This window comes from Pagrus major, chromosome 1 (assembly GCF_040436345.1).
Source record: "Pagrus major chromosome 1, Pma_NU_1.0".
NCBI classification, from domain to species: Eukaryota; Metazoa; Chordata; class Actinopteri; order Spariformes; family Sparidae; genus Pagrus; species Pagrus major.
The window spans coordinates 31688089-31712750 of NC_133215.1; the positions used below are offsets into that span (position 1 = coordinate 31688089).

A 24662-nucleotide genomic window follows, 5' to 3' on the forward strand; every position below is an offset into this window, starting at 1 on the left:
AACTCCACATGTGGAGATTTGTTTCATTGTCAACTTGTAGTCTTCTGACCCAGCTGATGCTGACTCCCACTGGACACATTAAAGGCTATATACAACTTTTATCACACAATTAATGTAGTAGAACTTCCCATGAATACTAAACAGATGTGCAAAATTGGTTCCCTTTAAGAGACTTTGCCATCCAACTTTGAACACAAGCCTGACAGTGAGAGGTTTTTAGGAGAAGAGTATAAAAATGTATCAAGTTCATTATGCTTCAATTGATTTTTTTCTTCCTGTTTCTGGCTGAGTTTAAGACAAAATGATAAACTGAAATGAACTGAAGTTCACTGTTTAGGTATCTCTTAAAAGTATTTGCCATTTATACTATACCCTGCCCCAGGAGCATGCTGGGATAAATAAGTGGGAACAGAAAATAGTTCTGCTACTTCTCAATATGCCACTACGTGAGTCGTGTCAAATGAGTAATATTTAGACAGTCTTAAAAGTTTAGGCTCAAAAACTTTATTACAAGTCATGTTGGTGAAGGAGAAAAAAACCTTAACTGTACCTGAACCGATCCTCCTCCTGCCTCAGGCTCTTTTTTCTGTCTGCCACTAGGCTGTGCTGTGCTTCTGCTGCTCAGTGTGCTTTTACATCCACTGCACAGAAAGCATACATTCATACACACACACACACACACACACACACACACACACACACACACACACACGCACACGCACACGCACACGCACACGCACACGCACACACGCACACGTACACATCTCAAAATCAGTTTTTCTCTAGGGGAGCTGCAGCAGCAGTGGCTAACTCATCCCCTCCTGCGTGTGTTTATTTCATCAAAGTGAGAGTGTGATGTGTTAAGCTGGTGGAGGAGGAGGAACGCAGCAGGGTCTGAATGTGGACACCAGGGAGAACCGGGGACACTCTCACCTTCCTCTGTCCCATCGCTGGCACCTTCCTCTCTATCCAACTGTTTTCCTTTCTCTCCCTGACTTCCACATTCACTATCTGTCCCCCCATCTCCCACTTTTTCCCTGGGCTCTCTCCCTCTCACTCTGACAGATATTTTCTATTCTCTCTATTGCTGACATCACAGAAAAAAACCCTCACAGATCTACTTCTGACGAGTGTCATGTTTGGAGTTGAACCCTGTTTTTACGTCGCTCTTTCGTGGGTAGAGCGAGATTCACATCCCTCAGGCCTGTGAAACCTCAGTCGTAACTTGCGGAGAAAAACTCCAAAAGCTTTCAAACTGATGGGAACACTGTCTGAATTACAGAACAGTTGTTTTTTGGAAGTTTGAAGATACGAGAAGAGCTGCAGTGTTCTGCCCCTCTGTCCAGACACTCATTATGATAGACTGAGGGTAATTCACACACACATATGTGCAGATCTGCTAACAGAAGATTGAGCTGGGGTATATGTCTAGTTAAGGTTCACTGCCAGGACAAGCAGAGGTGGGCTGGATTATTGTGAGTACTGCTCAGCCATGTTAAATCTCAGAAAATAACCCAGATGATGTCATCATCTCAGATTGGATTTTGCAGAATAAAATTGGGTCATATCATGCCAAATCCTACAGCTGTACTCCAAATACTTTTGAATTTATGACTTTTTGAAGTTTGGTCCTCTGAGCTAAATTTCAGCATTTTTGTGATTTCTTGTATCTGCGTTCTGAACCTCACCAGCTGCTCATTTTTCACTGGATTGGGTTGAAATTTGTCCCAAACACCCAAGAGACCCTAATTAAACTTGGCAACAGTCATTCATTTAAATAGTTTTTGCTGAATGGTTACAGAAAATAAATATTTTTTCTTTCTGTCAACCTTTTTTTGGTTGGTTGTGTAGTATTAATGTAGTTCTATCACATCCAGAAGATATTTGTTCTTGCATTAAAAACTGAGAGAGATCTTGCTAAATACAGCTTCTGAGCTGAAAAACTGTAGATTTTCCCAAGAAGGATTATTTTAATTTCCTTGAGACTGGTATTCGGTGTATAAATATAAAAAATTCAATATCACTCCTTCATCATTTATCATTTTTTTAAATCAGCTAATTTTTCACACTTTTCACTGGCTGTAATGTTACATTCACTGGTTTTATTTCACCAGTAGATATTTGTACAGTGTTGATGTCTACGTCTTACAAAGAAAAAGTTTTGAAGCTGTTTTCATTGGGTTCTGGAAATGTACAAGTTACAGCTTGTTGCATATAGGTGATGTGAGCTCAGAGAGTGCGAAATTGTGATACATTATATGTGCGGTGAGCTCACTAATTAATATTTTGTCCAGACACACCGAACAGGATGACATCACCTATATGCAATAGTGACGTCAAGCAAGCAATTACAAGCTGTAACATGCAAATTTCATGAACCTAATGAAAAATGATCTCAATAAGTTTCAGACAGATAGAAAACCTTGAAGTCAACACAGTACACATATCTACTGATTGTGACATTACAACAAACTTGAAAAAAAATGTCAATTTCAAAAAATCACAAACGATGAAGGAGTAATAAAACATTTTAGAATTTTTGATATATATTCAATGAATATAAACACTTCCACATACAACAGTTTCAAGGAAATTAAAATAATCCTTCTTGTGAAAATCTACAGTCAAAAAAACCCTGAAAGTGTGTTTTTCAGCTCCAAAGCTTTATGTTCGGACAAATTTCAAGCCAGTCCAGTGAAAAATAAATGATGATGAGGTTTAGAATACACATTCAAAGAATCACAAAAATGCTGAAATTTAGCTCAGAGGGCCAAACTTCAAAAATCCATAACTTAAAACATATTTGGAGTACAGCTGTAGGATTTTTCAAGGTCCAATGAATTTAATAGAAGTTTCAACATGATTTTTTTTTTATGGAGAAAATCCATGACATGAACTGAGAGGCCCTGGCATGGAATGACCCAAATACAAAAATTCACTTCATTTTGCTATTTCAAGTATTTTAATTGCCTTCATGAGTTATGTTTCACTGTCACTGCTGCAGCTGCTACTTTGGTCTGGTTTGCTAATCAGCAGCCAAACTACAACCCTGCAAAACGTGAATAAAACCAGATCCAGATAAAAGACGGATCCCAGACCCTTTTCTCACTTTCTTTAACATAGTGAGATAGAACCTTTTCATTTTCACTCTCTCAGGGAATCATGCATGGAGCTTGCTGAAGAAAATCTGGCCTATTTAAGTGGCTGGTACGAGTGAGTACAATTTGATGCTGTTATTCTCCATAATGGAGATTATGATTCCTTCTGCATTGTTTTGTTCTAGTGGGCTGTTACAGATTGTGTGATCTTAAATTATGGTCAAGCAGTTATGGTTGGCTTAAAATTAAGAGTGAGTTTGATATTAGATTAGGCTTGAATTAATTAACGGGGACTGTTGGGCCTTGGTGGAGGTATGCGCTCTGCTGAGTGCCATTCTCGTGTTTAGATAGTAAAGCATTGTGTTTATTTATCTTTTGTCATGAAATCAATTTACAATGTATATTACATTTTTATTAGATCATGATTGATTTTTTTTTGTTCTATTCATATCAGATAACAATAAAATGTAAGAAAGCTGCAGAAATGCGATAAATGTGATAATCCATGATCATTCAGTGTCCTGGTGATCAGCTAATCAATTAACTGACAATGTTTCAGCTCTGCTTTTGTCCTTAAAATTACATCTTAATATTTAACCCTGAAGAATATTTAAAATAGTTGGAAATTAGATTTTTTTGACAGTACATGTGATTATTAGGTTCAGTACAGGGTGTCAGATATTATAGATTTACCCCTCAGTAATCCTGACTTGCAGAAGTAAAGTGATCATCTTCACAGTGCGACAGCAGCTGGATGTTCTTCTAAAACAGAAAGTGCAAATGAACCCTTCTCTGTTTCTTCTTCCGTTCTCCTCCAGCCCTCTCTTCTTTATCTATCTAATAAAATACTCTCCCTTCACATCCTGACTGAAATAAACTCCGCCTTCCACAGCTTGAGAGATTCAGAGAGCGACAGATGAAAGAAAAAGATGACATCATGGTTGGATCCTGCAGTCAAGGCTCATGTGTGAAAGCACTGCAGCAGAATCTTATATACCGCGGGCTCAAACTAATTCACGCCCCATCTCGGCCGTGCTCCCTCACACCATTAAATTCTCACACTCCTTTTGTGTCCTGCGCTTCCCTCGATGAAGCCTCAGAAAAGCATGCTATGGGAGGGAGAAGACGAGCAGACACCTGTCTCAACTCATCCTCTGCTTTTCTACTCTGTGGTCAGTGTCACAGTGAGACGGTGATGAGCAAAGGTCAGAGAGAGGAAGCTGACACATCAGAGAGGTGTTGCGTAGTCGCCCATCCCGTCCATGTAGAAGCATTATGTGTGGTTTGCGACATTATTAAGGTGCTGTTGTTGGCTAAGCCTGTGTGTTCTTTTCCTGCATGGCTCTGTTGAGGTTGCCGGCTTTACTGTAACGCTGATTTTACAGCTCCATGATTTTATAAATATTCCCTAGGAAGCTTCCTCTGAAGCTCTATAAAAAAACATGCAAAAACACACACTTTGTCTGCAGTCAGGGAGACAACTCAACATACACGGAGAGTTAAGTTTGCTATAATAAATTAAGGATGAATAACCTTTGATTTGGGTTTAAATTGAGCAGTTTTTTAAAAGAAGTTTCTTCGGAATCAAAGTAAAAAAACTCACAAGCATCATAAGAGATCCTTCAATACTCTAAGCATAGATGCTGGATAAATGATCCAATCAGATCACGCGAAACCTTCCTTTAAATTACATTTTTAGCACTCTTTTACTTAACAAGCATTTTTCAAGGAAAGATGCCAAATCTTTGCTGCGTTCTGCCTCTCCCATGCAAAGATTTGATAGTTGTCTCAGTTGTATATCATTTTGAACTTAATGCCTTTGGGATTATTAGTTTTTTTTATCATTTGTTAGGCAAAGCAGGGCACATGAGGATGTTGCCTTAAGCTATGAGAAACAGAGACACACAACGCTGTTTTCTGACATTTTACAAACTGAAGTTCAACATTGCCAGATTTATTCAGTATACTCATCCTCACATGGTCAGCTTTTATCATATGTATATGACTTCCGTCTTTGAAACTCGGCCTTCATTTCGATCACAGCTGCACACCTGTAAAGTTTCTTGACTGCATCTTGCAGAATTAAGACGCTGACTAACATCTGTCCCCAGACGTATAAACACCTGGCAAAAACACTCAAAACTGCTTCTGTGATAGTTCCTGCTGCATTAGTATCTCCTGGACCACATTTTGTGGTGATGACACACACACACACACACACAGTCTCACAAGGCTAAAAACAATACCAGCCCTGCTGTCGCAGCTGGTTTATATAAGAGCGGCAAGTCTTTAAACTTTTATTCAAGTTGTGATTTCCTCCGACTCATCTTTCACACATTTTTTTTGTTCTTTTTAGATAAATTCCTGGAAATCAAAAACTGTATTCAAACTCAACACATCAAACTTAACACCAGCAACAGTCTCAGAGCTCTGCTTAGTTTTCCTTTTAATACGGACCAAATTTCATACTATCCGCCCTGCTCAGACCTGCTGTACACAGATACACAAAACGTGTCCATTCATAGACGCACATGATAACCTGTACACATTCCCACAGACTGTGTACACACACACACACACACACACACACACACACATACACACATCTCCTGCTCTTCCTTCCTTCCTTCCTTCCTTCGTCAGTCAGTTAAAAGCTCTAATGGACAGCAGTAGAAGTGAAACCTAATTCTCTCTCAGCTAATGTTCCCTGACAAACACACTGCTGCTCTGTCAGCGCTGCTCACTTAGAATCAGCGGGCTTGTCTGTCGGCTCTTTAGGGACCTGGTAAAAAAAATAATAATAAAGCAAAGAATGGTTGTAATGGATTGCAGTTTAAAACCTTATGAATCTAGCAGCTTCAGGTAGCTCTTCCTTTCTGAGGGGCCAAAATAAACAAAAAATAAATTTCTTGTAAAGTCTTAATAGAGTGATAACAAATATTTAATGGCCTAAACATCGACGGCAGGAAAAAAGTTGCATTTGTCCAAAAATACGAGGTGTTTAGAAAAATAAATATTTCCTGAAACAGGGGAGAGAGAGGGGTATGAAATGCAACAAAGGTCACTGGCAGAAATTAAACTACGATGTACCCAAGGCCATGCAGCATGTGTTGTAACCACTGCGCTGCCGAGGCGCTTCCTTCTGGCATTTTCATGTAATGTATCAAACTGTGCTCTCTACATCAGAAAATAGATTTGAAAGTGATTCTACAGCTCCAGCATCACATTATAAAACAGTAACACAATTTTCCTCCTACAAATGAAATGTTGAGTTGATGATCTGTATAACACTCCCTCGCTCAGTTCCATACACTCAGAGGTTTTGCTGCGATAGCCTCACATAGTGTGATGTGAGTGTGTCAGTCAGTGTCAGCAAACTTCAGATAGATCTTGCTTTGTAAGTGACATTCTTGTCAGTCTGTTTGCTGGCTTTACAACACTTCTTTTCATTTGTGCCACTGTTCCCGCATGTTCTAACATGTCAAAGATGAATATTTCAGTGGTTTCTATCTCAAAAGTAAAAACAAGACATAAACATACCAACATACCATACTTAGCAAAAAACATTTACATTATTTCCTGTTTGTGGTTCCATTCCACTACCTCTCAGTCATGTTGCTTAAAGAAGTGTTTCAACGCTGAAAAAACGGCATAAAAGTCTAAACAATGTGTATGAAATTGGTGCTACATGATCAGAGAAAACAGAGAACAAGGCTGTGGTGTTCCCTTTTGATCAAAAGCTCCAAAACCCCTACATCAGCACGAAAATCCTCCAGAAGATGCACTTTGCATCATTTGACTCATGGTGCAGGCATAATGAAGAAAAGTTTAACATCGTTCAGTTGCACTAACTACCAACATTGTAGTGATACAAAGCTGGTTCAACACTGGCAACGTTCCTGTTTAATAATGATTTCTGCAAGGCTACTGATTAATGAGAATCTGGAGGTAAAAATGTCTTCCACTTGAACACACTTGACCTCTCATTCAGGAGGCTTTGTCATTTTAGTGGACAGATAAAGCCTCCTCAGATGAAAAATCTTCTAGACTAAAATAGCAAACCGTGTTGCAGAACAATCTGGATGACGATGGAGCTTCACGGGCAAGTCTGATGCAAGTTTCTGTACATTGTTGTATCATATGTGTCATCTTGCGCTACATGTGGTCTCCCAGTCATTATCTCCAGCCTAAAATCCATTACCCTCCTCTTCCTCCTCCTCCTTCACACACACTGATGGGAAAACATCTACTCGTAATGGGACTCTGAGGAGCTGCCTGAGACGTACAGTAACAGCCTATTTCCAGACCTCTCCTCTCTGTCTGAGTGCTTTGCACTGAGCGGAAGTCGCTAATTGTTTGCCCTGCCCTTCTACAGCCGTCACCTGTACACTGTGGGCTCTCTGTGCCTCACGTGTGCCTTTCGGTTCTGTTAAATTACTTCATATGAGACTGTTAAAAGTTAAAAGTTTGTCTAGCTTTCTAGCACTCTGTTTTCTGGAAGTATCAGCAGGGCTTTGACTTGTATTTCTGTGTGGCTGACGTTCATCGATGGCAGCCTTAAAACAATCTTCCTGCAGAGCCCCCCATGCTTAAAACATCTTCTTCACAGTACTGTAAAATTCTTTAGATACTGTGTACACTTTTCCTGCTAAGAAGAAAGTGTACATATCCCACCCCCAACCCCCAGGAAATGTAAATGCTCCACAGCTGCACTCCCAGATTGCAAAAACAGATGGAATTTCAATGTGAGTGATAGGCGATGGGGAGCCCGCATGCCCAGAATAAAAGAGATTGGGGAATGCATTTTGTGTGTGTGTATATGGGGAAAAAGAGGAGGCATTCAATGCGTTTGTGTGTGTCTGTTTCAGAGAGAGCTATTGCTGATTTGTGTTTTGTGAAGAGTTGGATATATTTACGTTAAAGAAGCAAGGATTTTTGGTTTTATTGTTTTGTTTGTGTTTGTTTTTAGCGCTGCAGTCTGCAGATGCAAGACTGCATTGTGCACCCCAGCAGGCCATAACAAAATGTATGTTTTTCTGAATGTGTGTGTGTGTTCTCTCATATGTCACCACAACCAGTATGTGTGTATCTTGTATGTGTGGCTTACTTTTGATGAGTCCCCGCTTTTTCAACTCTCTCTCACCTCCTCGTTCTCCCCAACTTTGTACATCCTCACTGTATGGAGTCTCTCTTCTCGCCGCCTTCTCTCATCCATCCATCTATCTCCACCCCCACCCCCCGCTGCTCCATCTCCCCTCTCTGAATAATTCAGGCCTGCAGAGCTAGTGTATTTTTGGTTGTTGTCACCTCTGCAGTAACACAAACAAAGCTCATATTAGCGAGTACACGCACACACATACGCACTCACACATGCCGCCATGCCAGCACGTACGTCTACACACACCAGTTCACACAAACGTGACTGCAACAAACAGTACGAGACTCGGTGAGGCCACTGAGATGTGCTCACTACGAAGGATTATCCTTACAGGGATTTCACACCATCACTGAGCTCCACCCTGTCGCTGCTCTGCTATCCCAGCAGTGAATATTAATATGTCTCACTTTGCTGCATTTTCCACACTCACACAAAGTTTGACTGTGAAGTGTGAGAGAAAAGACACAACTTGGAAACTAGAAATTTCCAGTGTTTCTTTCTGGTCACACGGATCCCCCTTCTCTTCTGTTTTTTGTTCAGGCAGTTACTGGAATAAATTTGGGGCTCATTATATGATTTTAATAATTATGCCTATGTGCTGTCTGCCTGCCCATCCATTTTTGTGAATGCTATTGCATTCTCAAGAGGGAATTTCTTCAAATTTGGCACGAATGTCCACCTGAACTCACAGATAGCCTGATTAGATTTTGTTCAAGTTCAAAGGTCAACCTCACTGTGACATCATTGTATTCTGCAAAAAATGTCTGGCTGCTATTCAACGCCAATGCTCAGAAACAGCAACTTGACAGGTGCACGGAGGCATACAACCACAAGGTGGTAATTCTAGTTTAATCATTATTTATCTTCATTATTCCCACAGAGATCAAGAATCTTTTATTAAGCAAAGACGAAGTCAGAACATTTACATACAGTTCCAGTTTAAGGCTTCACTACATCCATGGGGTGTCAGGTGTCAACAGATGCCTCTTTTAAAGCTTCGAAAATGTATTTTTTTGATGTTCCACTATGTTCACTAGCTAGTCAAGACCTAGTAGAGCAGAGTTTGTGGGCAGGAAAACCAAAACAATGAGCTTAAAGATGCTAAAACCCTCTGTAGAGCTGAGTGGATCTGCAGAGTTGGGTGCTAATTCTCTGTGAGGTTGTCACATAGTCATTTAATCAGTTGTCTATATAGAATATTGATCAAGGCAGTTTTAGAAGTCATCCATTTTCAACCATCAACAATTTTGATCTGTCAATTGATTATTTGTTTTTATTTGTGAAGCAACAGGACTAAAAGTCTGTAGACGTAAAGCTAAATGCTACTTACTTCACAACGACAATGTTAACTTTTAATGTTAATTTTTAGCTGGTATAATGTTTACCATATTCATCATCTTTGTTCACAGACTCACAGTTAGAGAGGCTGATGTCATTAGCGTTCAGGTATTTGGTCATAAACCAAGAATTGGACAAACTGGAATCTTTCCCTGCTAGAAGCATTAGCAGAAAGGTCAAGAAATTGTCAAAGTCATTGGGATTCATCTTCTTAGGGCAACATTTCTTGGCAGTTCATCCAGTATTTATTGAAATGTTTCAGTCTGGACCGTTGTAAACTGACTGACTGCCCAACACTGCCCTGGGCTCTCAGACACATTCGGGTTTTGAACTTGCCATCAGACAAAAACTAGCGTTTGAAGACGCTGCCTTGGGCTCCGGCAAATTATGTTGGGTAATTTTGACAGGTTCCTCACAATGTGTTGAAGGTTTTACAGACAATTGATGAAAAAATAATCTATGGATTAATCAATGTTGAAAATAAAAGCTAGGTCCAACCACAGTGATAGCAATGGTTCACATATGGTACCATTTTTCCTTTTAAGCTAAATTCTCTGTGGAGAACTTGTAACGTCACATTGACTTGACACTGATGACAACACAACAATATGTGTTTAGTGGAGTTTAAAGGAAAAAGGCAAGTCTTAGAGGAAGACGTGGGAGAGGGAGAGAAAAAGAGAAGCCTCCACAGCCATAAAACAGCCACGCTGGACAACTGACGGGGTAAAACATCCATGAAGATTGACACCGGCGCTCCACCGGTGCCAGCTGTACCAGTCAGGTTGTGGAAGTTCTCTGAACGTGAAGAGAGGATGTGACTGATTTAAACTGGAGCTCCCCTTTGGGCCCTCAGGCTGTCTAAATGTTAATATATGGCTGTCTGACATTCTGGTGCTGCAGTCACTGGACTCTGGACCTCCACAGAGAGATTTGAGGAAAGTTGGATAGAAACGAAAGAGCAACCCTGGGGTGGATATGAGAGAGAGAGGTGTGCATGAGAGGTGTGTGAGGGAAGCATGGAGATCTGGAGAAAAAAAATTAATGATTAGAGTGATAAAAAGGATTTGGTGCAAAAAAAAGAAAGGAGCGGGAAGGTGGATTCCAGGGAGAAGGAGAATTATAAAAATGATTTGGAAAAAGGAATGAAGGATATAGAAAGGCTGAATGGTTAGAGCAGACTGGCATAGCTGCAGGGCTTAACAGGCTTTGGGGGGCTGGAGGATAAAGACCTGCCCCAGGCCAGTGGACCAAAGCCAGGACTCAGACACCTCTGCATGTGTGTGTGTGTGTGGCCTGAATATACCAAAAGCCCCTGCAGAGAGCCAGCAATGCACATCTGTTCACCTGTGCATTCCCACCTTGCCCGGGACCACGGCCAGAGGAAGCCAGCTCTGAACTGATCACACATCAGTTGGAGGTTTTCTTTGTTCTGCAGCAGCATAGCCGTCACAGTCTTTTTTCCCTCCAGTTTTTCTATGTCAGGTGCAGAGCGATAATTTATGGCGCTTCAAACCAGAGTGAGCAATTTTCTTTATTGCATTTTTTATAAGGTTTGTTCAGGTTCACACTGCCTAATTACAAGCCAACCAGGCGTGTAAATAAATTTTACTGGAGATGAGAAGTTACTGGTTTATTGGACAGATTTTTGTCAGCTTGCCAGATTCGAGGATTTGGTGAAAAGACAAGTCTAAACATTTGGGGTCTTTTTTTTCTCGAGCAGCTGCCTCGGTGACATTCCCTCTTGCTTTAAGGGAATAGTTGGACATTTTAGGAAGTAAGCTTATATTACTTTCTTGCCAAGAATTGGAAGAGAAGATGGATACCCCCTTAACTGTGTACCTAAAGTATTAAGCTGGAGCCAGCAGCCTGTTAGATTAGCATAGCAAACAGACTCAAAACAGGGAGAAACAGTTAACAACAAGTAACTAAATCCCCTGACCAGCTCCTCTAATGCTCAGTAATTAACTCCCCAAGCTAACTGGCTGCTGGCTGAATTGAGATTTAGCAGACAGATATAACAGCTGTATTGATCTTCTCATCCTCTGTAACTCAGCAAAAAAGCATAAAAGTGATAATGGCCTTTTGCTTTATTATCCAGATAATGGACAACATGACAAGTATAATAATAAAACAGATAGGATATGATGGAAATAATTAAATAAATAGTGTGCTGGCACAAATAAAAAGGTTTGAGAAGTGATTTAAAAGATGTCACTGATTCTGCAGTATCTTTGGCATATTACCAACGTGGAAAAATGTATATATCTGTAAGTGAAGTCAGAGACTGTGATACTGTGAGGAAAAAAACTATATAATAGGATGGATTCATTTCATATCTGAGGCAAAGGCTTAAGAGAAAAAAGAACGGAATTTGACAAATCCAGTGAACTTGGGTTGCCGACAGTGATTGCCTGCGATGTCAAAAGTCATTCAGACCTGTGTGAGAACTTGTCACTGCCAGAACTTACTTAAAGGTGCAATATGTAATATGCATGTAAGAATTTTAGTTTAAAAGGGCCAACAATTAAATAAGAAAATCAATAGAATGTGAAGATATATCAGTTTTGACGTCATGTCAAAGACATCTATGTGTGGTGTTGTCTACTGAAGTTAGCATGCTAACCAGTTAACCCCAGCCCCTCCTGTCTCATAAAGCCACTCGAGAGTCCATAGTCAGATATTACAGCACCCTGTAGTTTCAGTATGGCGATGAATGCGACATTGCTACATTTTACAAGGTCCTGACCTGGTCAAAAGAAATCCCTTAATTCACAGCTTTAGATGCTTCTTTTCCACACTGGTAGCGACCGACCTTTCTCTCGCTCCTCTCACGCTTCACACCTCATGTCCCCGTCTGCCTGCCTGTCTGTCTTCATTGTCCCTGGACTCAGAGTCCTGGTCAGAGCACTGCAACACTTCTAATTTTTACTAGTTGCCAAGTTTTTCATGATAGCAGTTGACTAGTTGAGTTGTCGTTATGTAAGAAAGACACAGAGAGAGGAACAATAAAACATTTTATTCTATAATGCAGACAATCCAAGCCTGTGACATGTCATACTATGTAGGATCACATTTTATAAAAATAACAGAACAGAAACAGCAGTTATTCCAAACAAAAGAAGAACAAAATAAGCAGTTGTCATCAAGGGGATGTAGCCGCTTGTCTCAACTAGCAGCTAGGTTGACGACTGATGTGAACACGTAACCACCATAAACTCGTACGCATATTTTGGCTCCTTATACCCATGTTTGGCACGGTATATAAAGTTACATTAATTGCTAGCTTTTGGCAGCGGGTGTTTCATCTTTAGGTGGTTATGCATCGCAGACGTATTCCTGTTGTGGAATTGATGTCATCTTCAGTGAAGTACTTCCATACGTATAGATGTTTAGCCTGTTTAGCTGGAGCCTTTAACTGCACATCAGCACCCTCTGCTGTGGTAGCTGCCATTTTTTCCATGACTAGTTGAGTGCTGCCCCTATTTGTTTGGAGTGACCTTCAACAGGTAGCCAATTGTTACATATTGCATTTTTAGGTGTATTACATTCAGCAAGGGTGCATTTAATTGCTCATGAATTAAACTTTTAATTTGAAAAGAAAAGTAATATGTTTTTCCTCTGTCAAAGGTAACATAGTGGTAATCTAATTTTCAAGAATTAAAGTATAAGTTGACCAACTAGCGAGGCTATCAAAAGGTAGCATATCCCTTCTGCTGTCTCCACCTGTGACCGCAGCTCATAGCCATTGCAAGAGAAGATAGTGTCATGATATAGCATGCTTAAAATGTACAGAGTAATGCTGTTTGGTTTTAGCCTTTATGTAACTTTATGTTTTGTTGCTAGCATGGCTAAAAACTGATCCAATTGTTATGAATAGGCTACCAAAGTGACAAAGTGGAATATTATTGTGGTTTTACTGACACAGATCATAGGATCATCCCCAAGTTTGTGTCCCTCAATCAGGGAATGACAGATGAGTCGGATGGCCCGGTGTTACTGTTGTTGTCTCTGGTCTTTCTGTGTGTCGGTCCACATGCATGCCCAGCTCAAGCATCTATGGGGTCCCAATTTTCCACCTCGCCATGATGTAAATCAGCAGTGTAGAGCTGGCTTTTCTGTTCCATTCTGTTTTTAGGTCTCCAACATTTCTCCAGCTGTAGCTTTTGCCCCGATCCACTGTTCAAGAGTAATTTTCCCACTAAGCAGAGAGCACTAATCTGTGCAGACAGAGAACAGTACAGCAGGTTAGCTTGTTAGCCACTGCAGGTTTAACATTGTTTGCCACACTTGTTGTGATCACCACAGGCACTTCATATGTGGAAGTCTGAACAAACACACTGTAATCGGTATGATTCAGCATTTCCAGGCAGCAAAGAGTTGATTCAATTAGTGTGTTTCTCTCTCTCTCTCTCTCTCTCTCTCTGTGTGTGTGTGTGTGTGTGTGGTTTATCTGATATAGCAGCTTCACTTTTATTGATACAAAAGTGTTTCTCTCCAAAATACACACACATTCATCAGACTATAATGGAGAGTGTGTGTGTGACATTCATACACATTCATACACATACTCTTTAACACACACAAACACAAGTTCTTGCCAGTAATTCACATCTTAATGGCATAGCCAGCATCAAATGACGTACGGCAGCTTGATCAGATGAGACCAGGTTTATGAACTCAAACAGCTTCACTGAATCAAAACATTGATCAAAAGCTGGTGTGTGCAACTTGTTTCTGATGCTGTTGGGAAGAAGACAGCACAAACTGACCAAATGTAATCAAACTAGGCTTTACTTTTTGGGGCTTTTGGCATTATGACAATTAATAGTAGCAAACTGTCTGCATCTTCCAAATTGCAGAGATTTTATTTGATTTATTATTTACTTATTGATCTATAAAACATACTCATAACATGATGAAGTGAGAATACTAATTTTCTAACATAGTCCCAAGAATGAAAAGAATAGTTTTGTCAGATTGATATTTAATGACAGACTATTTCTCAGTATATAGTAAGTAAGTAAGCATGTAAGTAAGGTTTATTTATATAGCACTTTTCACAGATAAAAATCACAAAGTGCTTCGCAATAAAATAAAATACAACAGTAAAAACATAAAAATACAATGAATAAAACAATTTAAGACATTAACTAAAAGCCTGCTTAAATAAAAAAGTTTTCAGCTGTTTCCTAAAAGAGACCACAGATTCGGAGCATCTTAGAGAGTGAGGCAGGGCATTCCAAAGTTTGGGTGCCACTGTCTGAAAGGACCGGTCACCTCTGGTCTTAAAGTGGGTGTGAGGGACCACCAACAATCTCTGACCTGACGACCTCATAGTACGGGCAGGTACATGAAGTTTAATCAGGTCAGAGATGTAAGGGGGTGCTTGACCATGAAGAGCTCTAAAAGTAAGGACCAAAATTTTAAAATTGATTCTAAAATGGACTGGTAACCAATGCAGGGAAGCTAAAACAGGGGTGATGTGTGCTCTTTTGTGATATGAGTTAAAAGCTGTGCAGCTGTATTCTGTACAGTCTGGAGACGGTTAAGCTCTTTCTTGTTTAGGCAGGTAAAAAGGCTGTTACAGTAGTCTAGACGAGAAGAAATAAAAGCATGAATAACCATCTCAAGTTCAGCTTTTGACACCATATCACTCAATTTTGCAATGTTCCTCAGGTGGAAAAAGCAGTTTCTGATTAATTGTCTGGAGTGCTGCTCTAGCTACATTGCAGAATCGAAAATGACACCCAAGTTTCTGAGGCTTGACTGAACAGAGCCTAAAACATCACCAATGTACTGCCTGATCTGAGGGATTTTGTCATCCGGCGCAATAATCAATGTTTCTGTTTTATCAGAATTAAGCTTCAGGTAGTTGTCATTTAACCATTTTTTGATGTTGGTCAGGCAGTCAGTTAAAGGACAGTTTATGGAGCTCAGTAGGTTTAAACTTACAATACAGCTGAATGTCATCAGCATAAAAATGGTATGATACATTGTTATAAGACCTAATTATTGTTCTTAGTGGGAGTATGTACAAGAGGAATAAGATTGGTCCCAAGACCAAGCCCTGGGGAACCCCACATGAGAGTTCAGTGGTATCAGACATAATCTGGTTCGCACAAACACTAAAGGTTCTACCTGACAGATATGATGAGAACCACTGTAAAACCGAACCAGACATCCCAACCAGATCATGGAGTCTTTTGATCAGAGTATTATGATCAACAGTATCAAATAGTATACCAAACAGAGCTCTTGGCTGTGAACAAAAGTATTCAGCAGTGCAACTGGAGATTATCCTTAGCAGTCTCCAGGGTTACAAAACACTATAGGACAATGTACACAATATCATAGGAAACCATTAAGGGAAAGTTCTAATGCAGGTAATATTTTGTTCATGCTATTAAGCTATCAAACATCCAAGTTGCTCCACTAATTTTAACAGAGGCCTAATGCAGGCAAAATGTGCACTGAAAGCTGAGCAATTTTAAATGGAACTAAATTAAATGTGTCCAAGAAATTTATAAATGAAAGTCAGATAATGATAATACCTACAGGACGGAAATGACAGAGACTGGGGTGTGGAAGAGTAAAAACCCTGCAAAATTGAACAGAAACCTGGATGGGATCACACCAGCCCTGACGCCCATCAACATGTTGATGTTCTGACCCATGACTAATCAATCATTACTACATGAGTACTCAGTAATCGTGGGTCAGACCAGACCCATCTTCAAACCCGTTTTGATCTCAGCTACACATCTGTTAAGTTTCGTGACTGCATCTTGGACGGTTGTGACGCTATCGTGCTGACAAAATTTGGCGACAGACAGTAAGACAGACAGGTAAACACCTGGCAAATTAGTCAAAACTGCTTCTGTGATAGGTCCTAGTATTCATCAGTATTTGACGAGTCGGGAATGAGACTCAAAAATCAAATTTAATTAAATTATTAGACAATAAAAAGATTTGTCCCCTCAGGGTCAGTGGAGGGTGTTCTGCTACGCGTAACAAAATATTTAGAAATGCCTGAAGCTGCCAAATGATTTATATACTGTTTATAAGCAAAAGAGGCCCTAATATGGAGCCTTGGGGCATCCCATTAATATCTCTAAGTTCTGACACTGTCCCTGTCACAGACTGATGACCCAAACCAAAGTTGTGATAACTTCATGAGACATAAGCGTCAGCACCACATGAATAGGTAAAGAGTTCATTTGTGACCCATTTACTGTGAGTAGAATCCCTCATTTAACTTAAGTTACATTTTAATACTTTCGTGCCATGTTGCTTTTATTGATGTTCACATCTTCAAAGCATGAGTTTTGGTTTGTTCAGAACCATCGAGTAACCAACAGCAACACTTTCATGATGCATTTTTGTCATTTGTGGAACCATCATCATAAAATTGTTGGGACAGGAGCAGGGACACTGTAATCTCATAATGATTTTTAGAGGGCTATGCTGCCTTAGAAAACATTTCTACAAACAGCCAACTGTATCACGCAGTGATTTATGTTGTTTGTCAGATTTGGCAGCAAACAGAGGAGCTTGTTTGTTCTGTGTAAAGTCAGGATCAAGGCATTTAATTTTAATTTCAGCTTCAGAAGATCATGTTCAGTGTGTTAGGGTGTTCCTGCTCATGCAGCTGAGCAACCAAGAGCAGTTTGTGACAACTTGTTAAATGTGAATCTACCCCTCCCTCTCTCTCTCACTTTCTGTGTCTGGCTCCCTCCATCCTCGCCCTCCCTCTCCTCATCCACAGGCCGACTGTCGCTCCAGAGAATACCTTCGCATTCACTTCCCAGCTGCAGATACATGAGTCAAACAATGAGGTAAGTGACAAAATACATCACACACAAGTGGCTTCTCACACTCTGATGTACACACTCAAACAGAAATAACTTGTATGTGTGATACCTTAGCACATGGTGAGAGATGAGTGATTTACTCAGTCTTAAAATAGGATTAAAAGCCACAGCAAGTGACTCACTGAGGATTTTCCCCAAATCCTAAAGTAAAGCCTGATAGAAAGCCTAATCATTCTCATCTAATTTGCTGTTTAAATTAAGCAATTTTATATTAGATGAAGATAAACATTCTGGTGTCTCCAGAAAACTAAAGATTTTATTTATTTGTCTCTAAATTTCTTCTATCTGCCTCATTAGCTGGGGCACATTAGGGGCAAAGGTAGGTTAAAATAAGAAAATGGTTAATAGTCAATCATACCTGTGAAATTAAACGTACACATCACAAACACTGTGTAGTCCACACAGCACAGGTTCTGGTCTCTGTAAGCAAAACATTTTCTTTAACTTTATCCCTTGGCAGGGAGGTCAGAGGTCAGCAACAGAGCAGCAATGCTGCAGCTGCTTGGGATTCATTTTTGTGCTCGAAGATGGGAGCTTGAACTGTTTCACTGACAGTCCACTCCTCCACCCCACTGCAGCAGAGAGGGAAGTTTAAGGGTTTAAGAGCCTTTGACAAGTTCTCTGCATTTTCGGAGGGGTGTGACGGGGCAGAGGTGAGCGAAGGACGCTTGAGGTTAAGCAGAGACACACAGGCAGAAAGAGAGACGGAGCGATGAGGAGAGCAAAGTCCTTTGATCCTGTGATTCTCATCTGAAATAACAGGCAGCACCGCTCAGTTCAACCCTACGTTCCTCATTACCGATCAAAGCCGCAGACCGTTGGCATACTCAGATGCCTCGAAAAACTCTCACCCTCCAAACCCGAGTGTTTGCAAACGTGCACAGAATCGAACGAAGAAGGCCGAGGTGCAGCTGTTCGTGTGAGCTCACACCCACAGGTTTGTTCACAGTTGCTCACACGCAGGCCCACAAGGGTGTGTGCGCTCTCACATCCCTCAGCGTACCCCACTGGGAAACATAATGGGATGTCCGTGTTCATCCGCTCCGGAGCTCCCTGATGTGGTGAATCCTCTGAGCGCGCCCGGGTCTTTGATCAGCCTCTCTACAAAGAGACTGAGACAGGGAGGGAGGCTTTGTGCTGAGTAGGCAGGGCTGTAGCAGGTTCCTATAGGCCTTATCCCAGCTTTGCCCTCTCACTCTCACCAGGCCGCAGGCACATTCGATCAGACACACTGTACCTTTGCAGCTACAGCTGGTGAGCTATACACATCAGGCATGTGATCCCTTAAAGGTGTACTATGCAGGATTTTCGTCCAAAGATAATGCCTCTCAATCATCACTGATGTACCACTAGAAGTGTGTTGTGGTGTCAGTGTCAGCATAGACCCTGCCCTCTGACTCAGCTCTCTTATTTTCCTATTAATATGCTGTGTGAGGACGTTTCTGGGCGTCAGCGTTTCTGGTGAAAAATAGTTGATCTTTGTGTCTAAGCCCAAAGACGCCTGGGGAATGAGACTCAAAAATCATCTATCTTTCTCCATAATCGTTAACTGTGCCTTTGAGTGGTGTGTTTACAAACAACAACCAACAAAATACTGTGTATGATGCCTTTAATTTACATTATAGCGGGACTTTAATTTGTATCTGTGCATCATCATCACCAAGACAGTTAGCTGAACATTTGGCAGGTACAGGACTAATTAGGAAGGTTTGTTTTCCCGTCTGCAGGATTTCCCCAAAAACGATTTAATATAGTTCAGTGAAAATCCGTGGAGAGTAACACCATAGGTGCAGTTTGCAGGGAATGCCCCCCCCCAGCGGCTGAACAATGTCACAACATTAAGTCTAATATAGGTTTCAATAAAATCATTTATTGTATTAATGAAAATATTTTCAAGTGATCTTATGAAATAAGAAGACATAAATCTGAATTCTTTTATGTTTGATTTTGTAATAAATTCATATTTGAGCGGTCATGAAGGCGCTCGTGATGTGCTAAACGTAGTATCCTTCAGTTGTGTGCACTCGTCTGAAAGACAAAGTGGTCGGAAACAAATGTTATGCTCTTTTGTGGGTGTATATGGCAAGCTTGGTACTATTGTCTTCTGTTACTGTATACATAAACATATACAGTAGGCTACTTACATCTGGTAACCCTGGTACTTGAGACCCCTGGGGCCAGATGCATAAAACTGTGTAGATTCATGATTAAGACAGTACGACAGAAATATGCATATGCTTTTTCTTCACATTTATAAACACACTCCTACATTTACCCATAGATATATGTAAAAACACCCTGAAACATGTTTGTCAATCAATACCTGTGCCCGCTCTACCTCATTAGACCTAGAAGAATGGAAAAATAGACGCACGATGCAGTTTAACGACTGTGTTTCATCAGCGATGTACAACAGCACCAGAACAGCTGTGATTATGCATGACCATTTCACATGGCTGTGGCTATTTATAGCACCCGCACAGGTACCTGTAAACCTTCATCGCAGTAATATCTCAATCATCATTATTAAACGTCAGAGGGATGATCAATGATTATTCTATAGAGCTCATATTGAAACAACTAACAAGTGAAAAAAGATCATTAACAGGGAGGTAATGGTTCCAATGTAAATAAAACCATAAGACCAAAGTCATCAGTCATAGATAATTTATATAATTTAATAACTTGGTTTATAAATGGGCCGCTGAGTGAGATTTTACTGAACGTTCTGTAGACTGCAAACATAATAACACAATCGACTGACAAACAACCCAAACAATGTTTTGCTCCAATGTTACATCTCCTCTTATACTTCATGTCCACGTCATCATTTCGCTCCAAGCTGTCTTTAGAAAAGCATGTGAATGCTGGTCTGAAGTACGCACGAGGTACACACATTCTCATCGCACATTCTTATAAATACCAGCTTATGTGTGGGAAAAGGAGTACGTGTGGTTTTTGCGCGTACACATCATTTATACATCTGCCCCCTGGTGTGTGACAAATCTATCACTAAAAACCACTCCCATTTCTACCTAAAGAAACCAGCACTCCTCCTTCAAATGTCATCCATTCTTCTCCTAATTTGGTTCATAAAATATTCAGTTTGAAACAGTAGATCATTGGTTTCTTTACCCTAAATCATTTTATTGTTTTGAAGACGTCTACTTTGTCTGTCACCATGGATCTTCTTCATGAGCCCTCTATATGTGGGCAATCTTGCATTAAATTGTTTTCGGACAGGCCACTGGCTCTTTGTGAGTTAAGACACTTATTCTTGTTCAGACAGAAGAAGGTTAAAAATCTTTACTGTAGCTCTGAGCTCTACAGTAACAGGCAGAGCTGGTTGCAGCATTCACCTGCAGATAGTCTCAGGGAGCTCGACAGCGGACAGAGGCCTGTGCCCCTGGGTGGCAGAGGAAGAGAAATGGAGTTTCTGTCTCTGTCAAAGAGAGAGGAGGGAGACATGAAAGACGGAGCAGCAGGAGAGGAGATGAAGAGATCTGAACAGAGGAGGGAAACAACGGGGGTGTAGAGGGGAGGAGGGAAGGAGCAAGAGTGTGAAAAATCAATGCGTGTGTTGGAGAGAAAAAGCAAGGAGTCAAGGCAGCAGGATAAAAACTTATCAGTGCTTCGAGTGATGGAGTGATATGCAGGATTTAACTTTTACTGCTATCGATTGCTTACTTGCTGATAACTACACTATAGGGTCATTCCACACCAACTCACCGGGTCCCTCCCAGTTCATGTCATGGATTCTCTTGAAAGAAATCATGTAAAAACCTCTATTAACATAATGGGACCTTGTAATCCTATAGCTATATAGGTAGCACACAGATAGAAAACCTTGAAGACAACACAGTACAGGTCTTAAAACTACTGAATGTAATTACAGCGAAATACACTGCTGTCCAAAAATAAAAAATAAAAATCACCACCTGGATTTAACTTAGCAAATAGGTAAGAGCCTTCCATTGGATAATTACTGCAGTAATTAATATGTTTCAGCTGGCAACAGGTTATTTAACCCTAACTGATGCAGCAAGTACCTTCTCATTTCTTAAACAACTGTGGTCATGGAAAATATGTTAATCCTTTTCTAGAAGGGTCAAGTTATTGGCCTGCATCAAGCAAAGAACACAACTATGGCTGAAACTACTAACATTGGGTTAAGAACTGTCCAACGCATTATTAAAACCTGGAAGCACAGTGGTGAACCATCATCTTCAAGGCAGAAATGTGGTCGAAATAAATGATTGTGATTTGGTGAAATCAAATCATAAAAAAATCAACAGTAGAACTCACAGCTGTGTTAAATAGTGAAAGCAAGAGCATTTCCACACACACAATGTGAAGAGAACTCAAGGGATTGGGACTAAACAGCTGTGTAACCTTATGAAAACCACTTATCAGTGAGGATAACCAGAGAAAAGACTGGACTCTGGAGCGATGGAAAAAGGTCATGTGGTCTGATGAGTCCAGATTTACCCTGTTCCAGAGTGATGGGGGCATCAGGGTAAGAAGAGAGGAGGATGAAGTGATGCACCCATCATGCCTAGTGCCTACTGTACAAGCCTGTGGGGGCAGTGTTATGATCTGGGGTTGATTCAGTTGGTCAGGTCTAGGTTCAGCAACATTATGTGCCCAAAACATGAGGTCAGCTGACTACCTGAATATACTGACTGACCAGGTTTTTACATCAATGGATTTCTTCCCTGATAGCACGGGCATATTCCAAGATGACAAACTGTGAAAGAGTGGTTCAGTGAACATGAGACATCACCTGACTCTCCCATCATCAATGTAGGATGTTGGCGAAAAATTAATGCGACTCAGAAATAGCGATAGATGAACTGGGAAAAGTTCTGATTCTTAGTGAGTTGGTCTGGAATGATCCTGTAGAAAAACAGTACTTTTCAGTAGATTAAACAGTAGAGTTCTACAACCCCTTTCTCCTGTGATGCTGTCTTTGTTGTATGATTCGTTTAATTAAAAATGGCACAAAGTAAACATTTTTAAAAAAATCAGATTTACAGAGCGTTTCTTTTATCTTACAGACCAGAAGTCAGTGGAATTACAAAGGCAGTCGGTTATTATTTAACCAAAAGTATTTTCAGACTAAACAAACATGACTTTTTGTTTAGTCTGAAAATACTTTTTCTCCATCTGTCTATGTAAAACCTTTTGAATTTCGTTAGTTTATATTGATAAAACAACAAAGATAGAAGCTCTTTGTTTTTGCAGTTTGCTACATATTTTAACCTGCATTTCATCTTCAGAACAACAGGAAAAAAACCACATTAGTCATTTATCATTCTCTTGTTAAAAATAATTATTTTCTCCATACCTTGTTAAAGTAATAACATATGCAACATGTATTAGCACAATGTGGACTTTAATTCTAACTAAAACAAAAGTCCAAGTAATGATAAAATAAAAACAAACACAAATTAGGAAGTAAAAGAAATTTGTTTGAAATAATTGATTCAAGTTATTTTTCATTATTTCTTTTCCTATATTTTTTAAAAAGAATAATTTATTATTATTTTGGCCTTTACACAGCTTTATTGATAGGACAGCTTCAGAGATGACAGGAAACAGGATGAGAGAGGGGGGTGACACGCAGCAAAGGGCCTCAGGTCAGACTCAAACCCGGGGCCGCTGCAGCGAGGACAAGACCTCTGTACGTGGGATGCCCGCTCTACCAACTGAGTGGGTGGGTGCACCATCTTTTCCTACATTTTAATGTATTATCTTTAACCAGTAGGTTTTTTCTGCTGTGAGAGTGATTTTAGTTGAGTGTAAGAGGCAGTGTTATCGCAGTGTTATTTGCCCTTTTATCAAACACACAAAAAAAACAATTTGTAGCTTTTGACTAGGGCTGCACCTCATGGTAAAATTGTAAAAAAACAAAAAAATATGATTATTTTGACACATATTGTGACAATAATATGATTCATGATTTGTGGGAATTATAGTTTTTGGTATCACAATTTTCATTTTCACTGAAAAAAACCCCAAACAGTTAAAATCATGATGATGTGACATCTATTGGGGTCTGTACCACACAAACATGTTTTCTCACATCTGGAGAACAAGACTGATGGGCCAGTGCATCTCTGCAGCGCTGCAGTACTTCATTATAATGCCGTTTTTCACACATTTCACCTTCAAATAATTGCAGCTTTTGGATTTGGATTTTGCACTTGGTCGAATTTATATTTAGATAACAATTCAATTAAATTTGACTCATAAAATATTGAAGTAACTCTAGGAAAGTTTTTTTTGGCACTTTATTTTATTAAACAGTACTATAATGAAACATGATACACAACAAAGATCCCAGCTGGGATTGGAACTGGGAAAAATATGATTTGGTATGCGCCTTAACCACCGGACGACCAGAACGCCCCCAAAAACAATAACTTTATTTTTGCTTTTATTATGTATGAGTTATTCACGGTTTGTTATCTCAGTTTTAATACCATCGTCACATATTCCCAAACTATTAATAAGTCATCAGGAAAGTGTTCAGTTTGAACCATGGAGACTGTTTCAATCAACTTCATGCTGTTATACAAACTTTACTGCCCTTTTCAAATACATTTCTCAAATGTCATGGAAAATGATGCAGAGGCAGTCGGCCCAAGGTTGGACCGATGCACTCTGTTGGGAGCAGAAACTCTCATTAAAAAGTTAGAGTGCTACAAGGACACAGCTTGTTGCTGGAGGTACTATCCAGCTCAGTATGAACTGGAGGACTGATTTGCAGAGGCAGTGAATGTTTCATCACCTGTGCTTCTCTTCCTTCTCAGAAACACCATTATGTTTCACCACTGTATGACATTGACTGTCTGACTGACATTACATCACCTCAGAGGTATTCAGGTTGATTGACAAATTGGGCCACGATAAATGAAGATGTGTGTGCATGAGTTTTTGGTCATAGGTCTTGTCATGTTGGACTTCCGGTTGGCTTCTTTACCTGGCAGATACAAACATTAGTATTTGTATTCTTCATTGCAATGTTTTGCTTTGAATTTGAAAAGAGAAGCATGCAGACATGTTTTTTTATTTTAAGTATCGACGTCTGTTAAACATGAGTAAGAACCTTGACATCGTTTAATACGGTATGTCAATATATTTGATATTATGTGTTATGTATAGAATATAATAAACTGTACGTTTAACAGGATG

At 40.0% G+C, this 24662-nt stretch overlaps 1 protein-coding gene across 3 annotated transcripts in view; it reads left to right on the top strand.

Moving 5' to 3' along the window:
• LOC140995244 (endonuclease V-like) overlaps positions 1-24662 on the top strand; it is a 70458-nt gene that overhangs the window by 17087 nt on the left and 28709 nt on the right. For all 3 annotated transcript variants that reach the window (XM_073465215.1, XM_073465224.1, XM_073465233.1), the window contains exon 8: positions 17360-17429. In XM_073465215.1, coding sequence (XP_073321316.1) covers positions 17360-17416 — 57 coding nt within the window. In that variant the 3' untranslated portion in view covers positions 17417-17429. The remainder of the gene's footprint in view (positions 1-17359; positions 17430-24662) is intronic.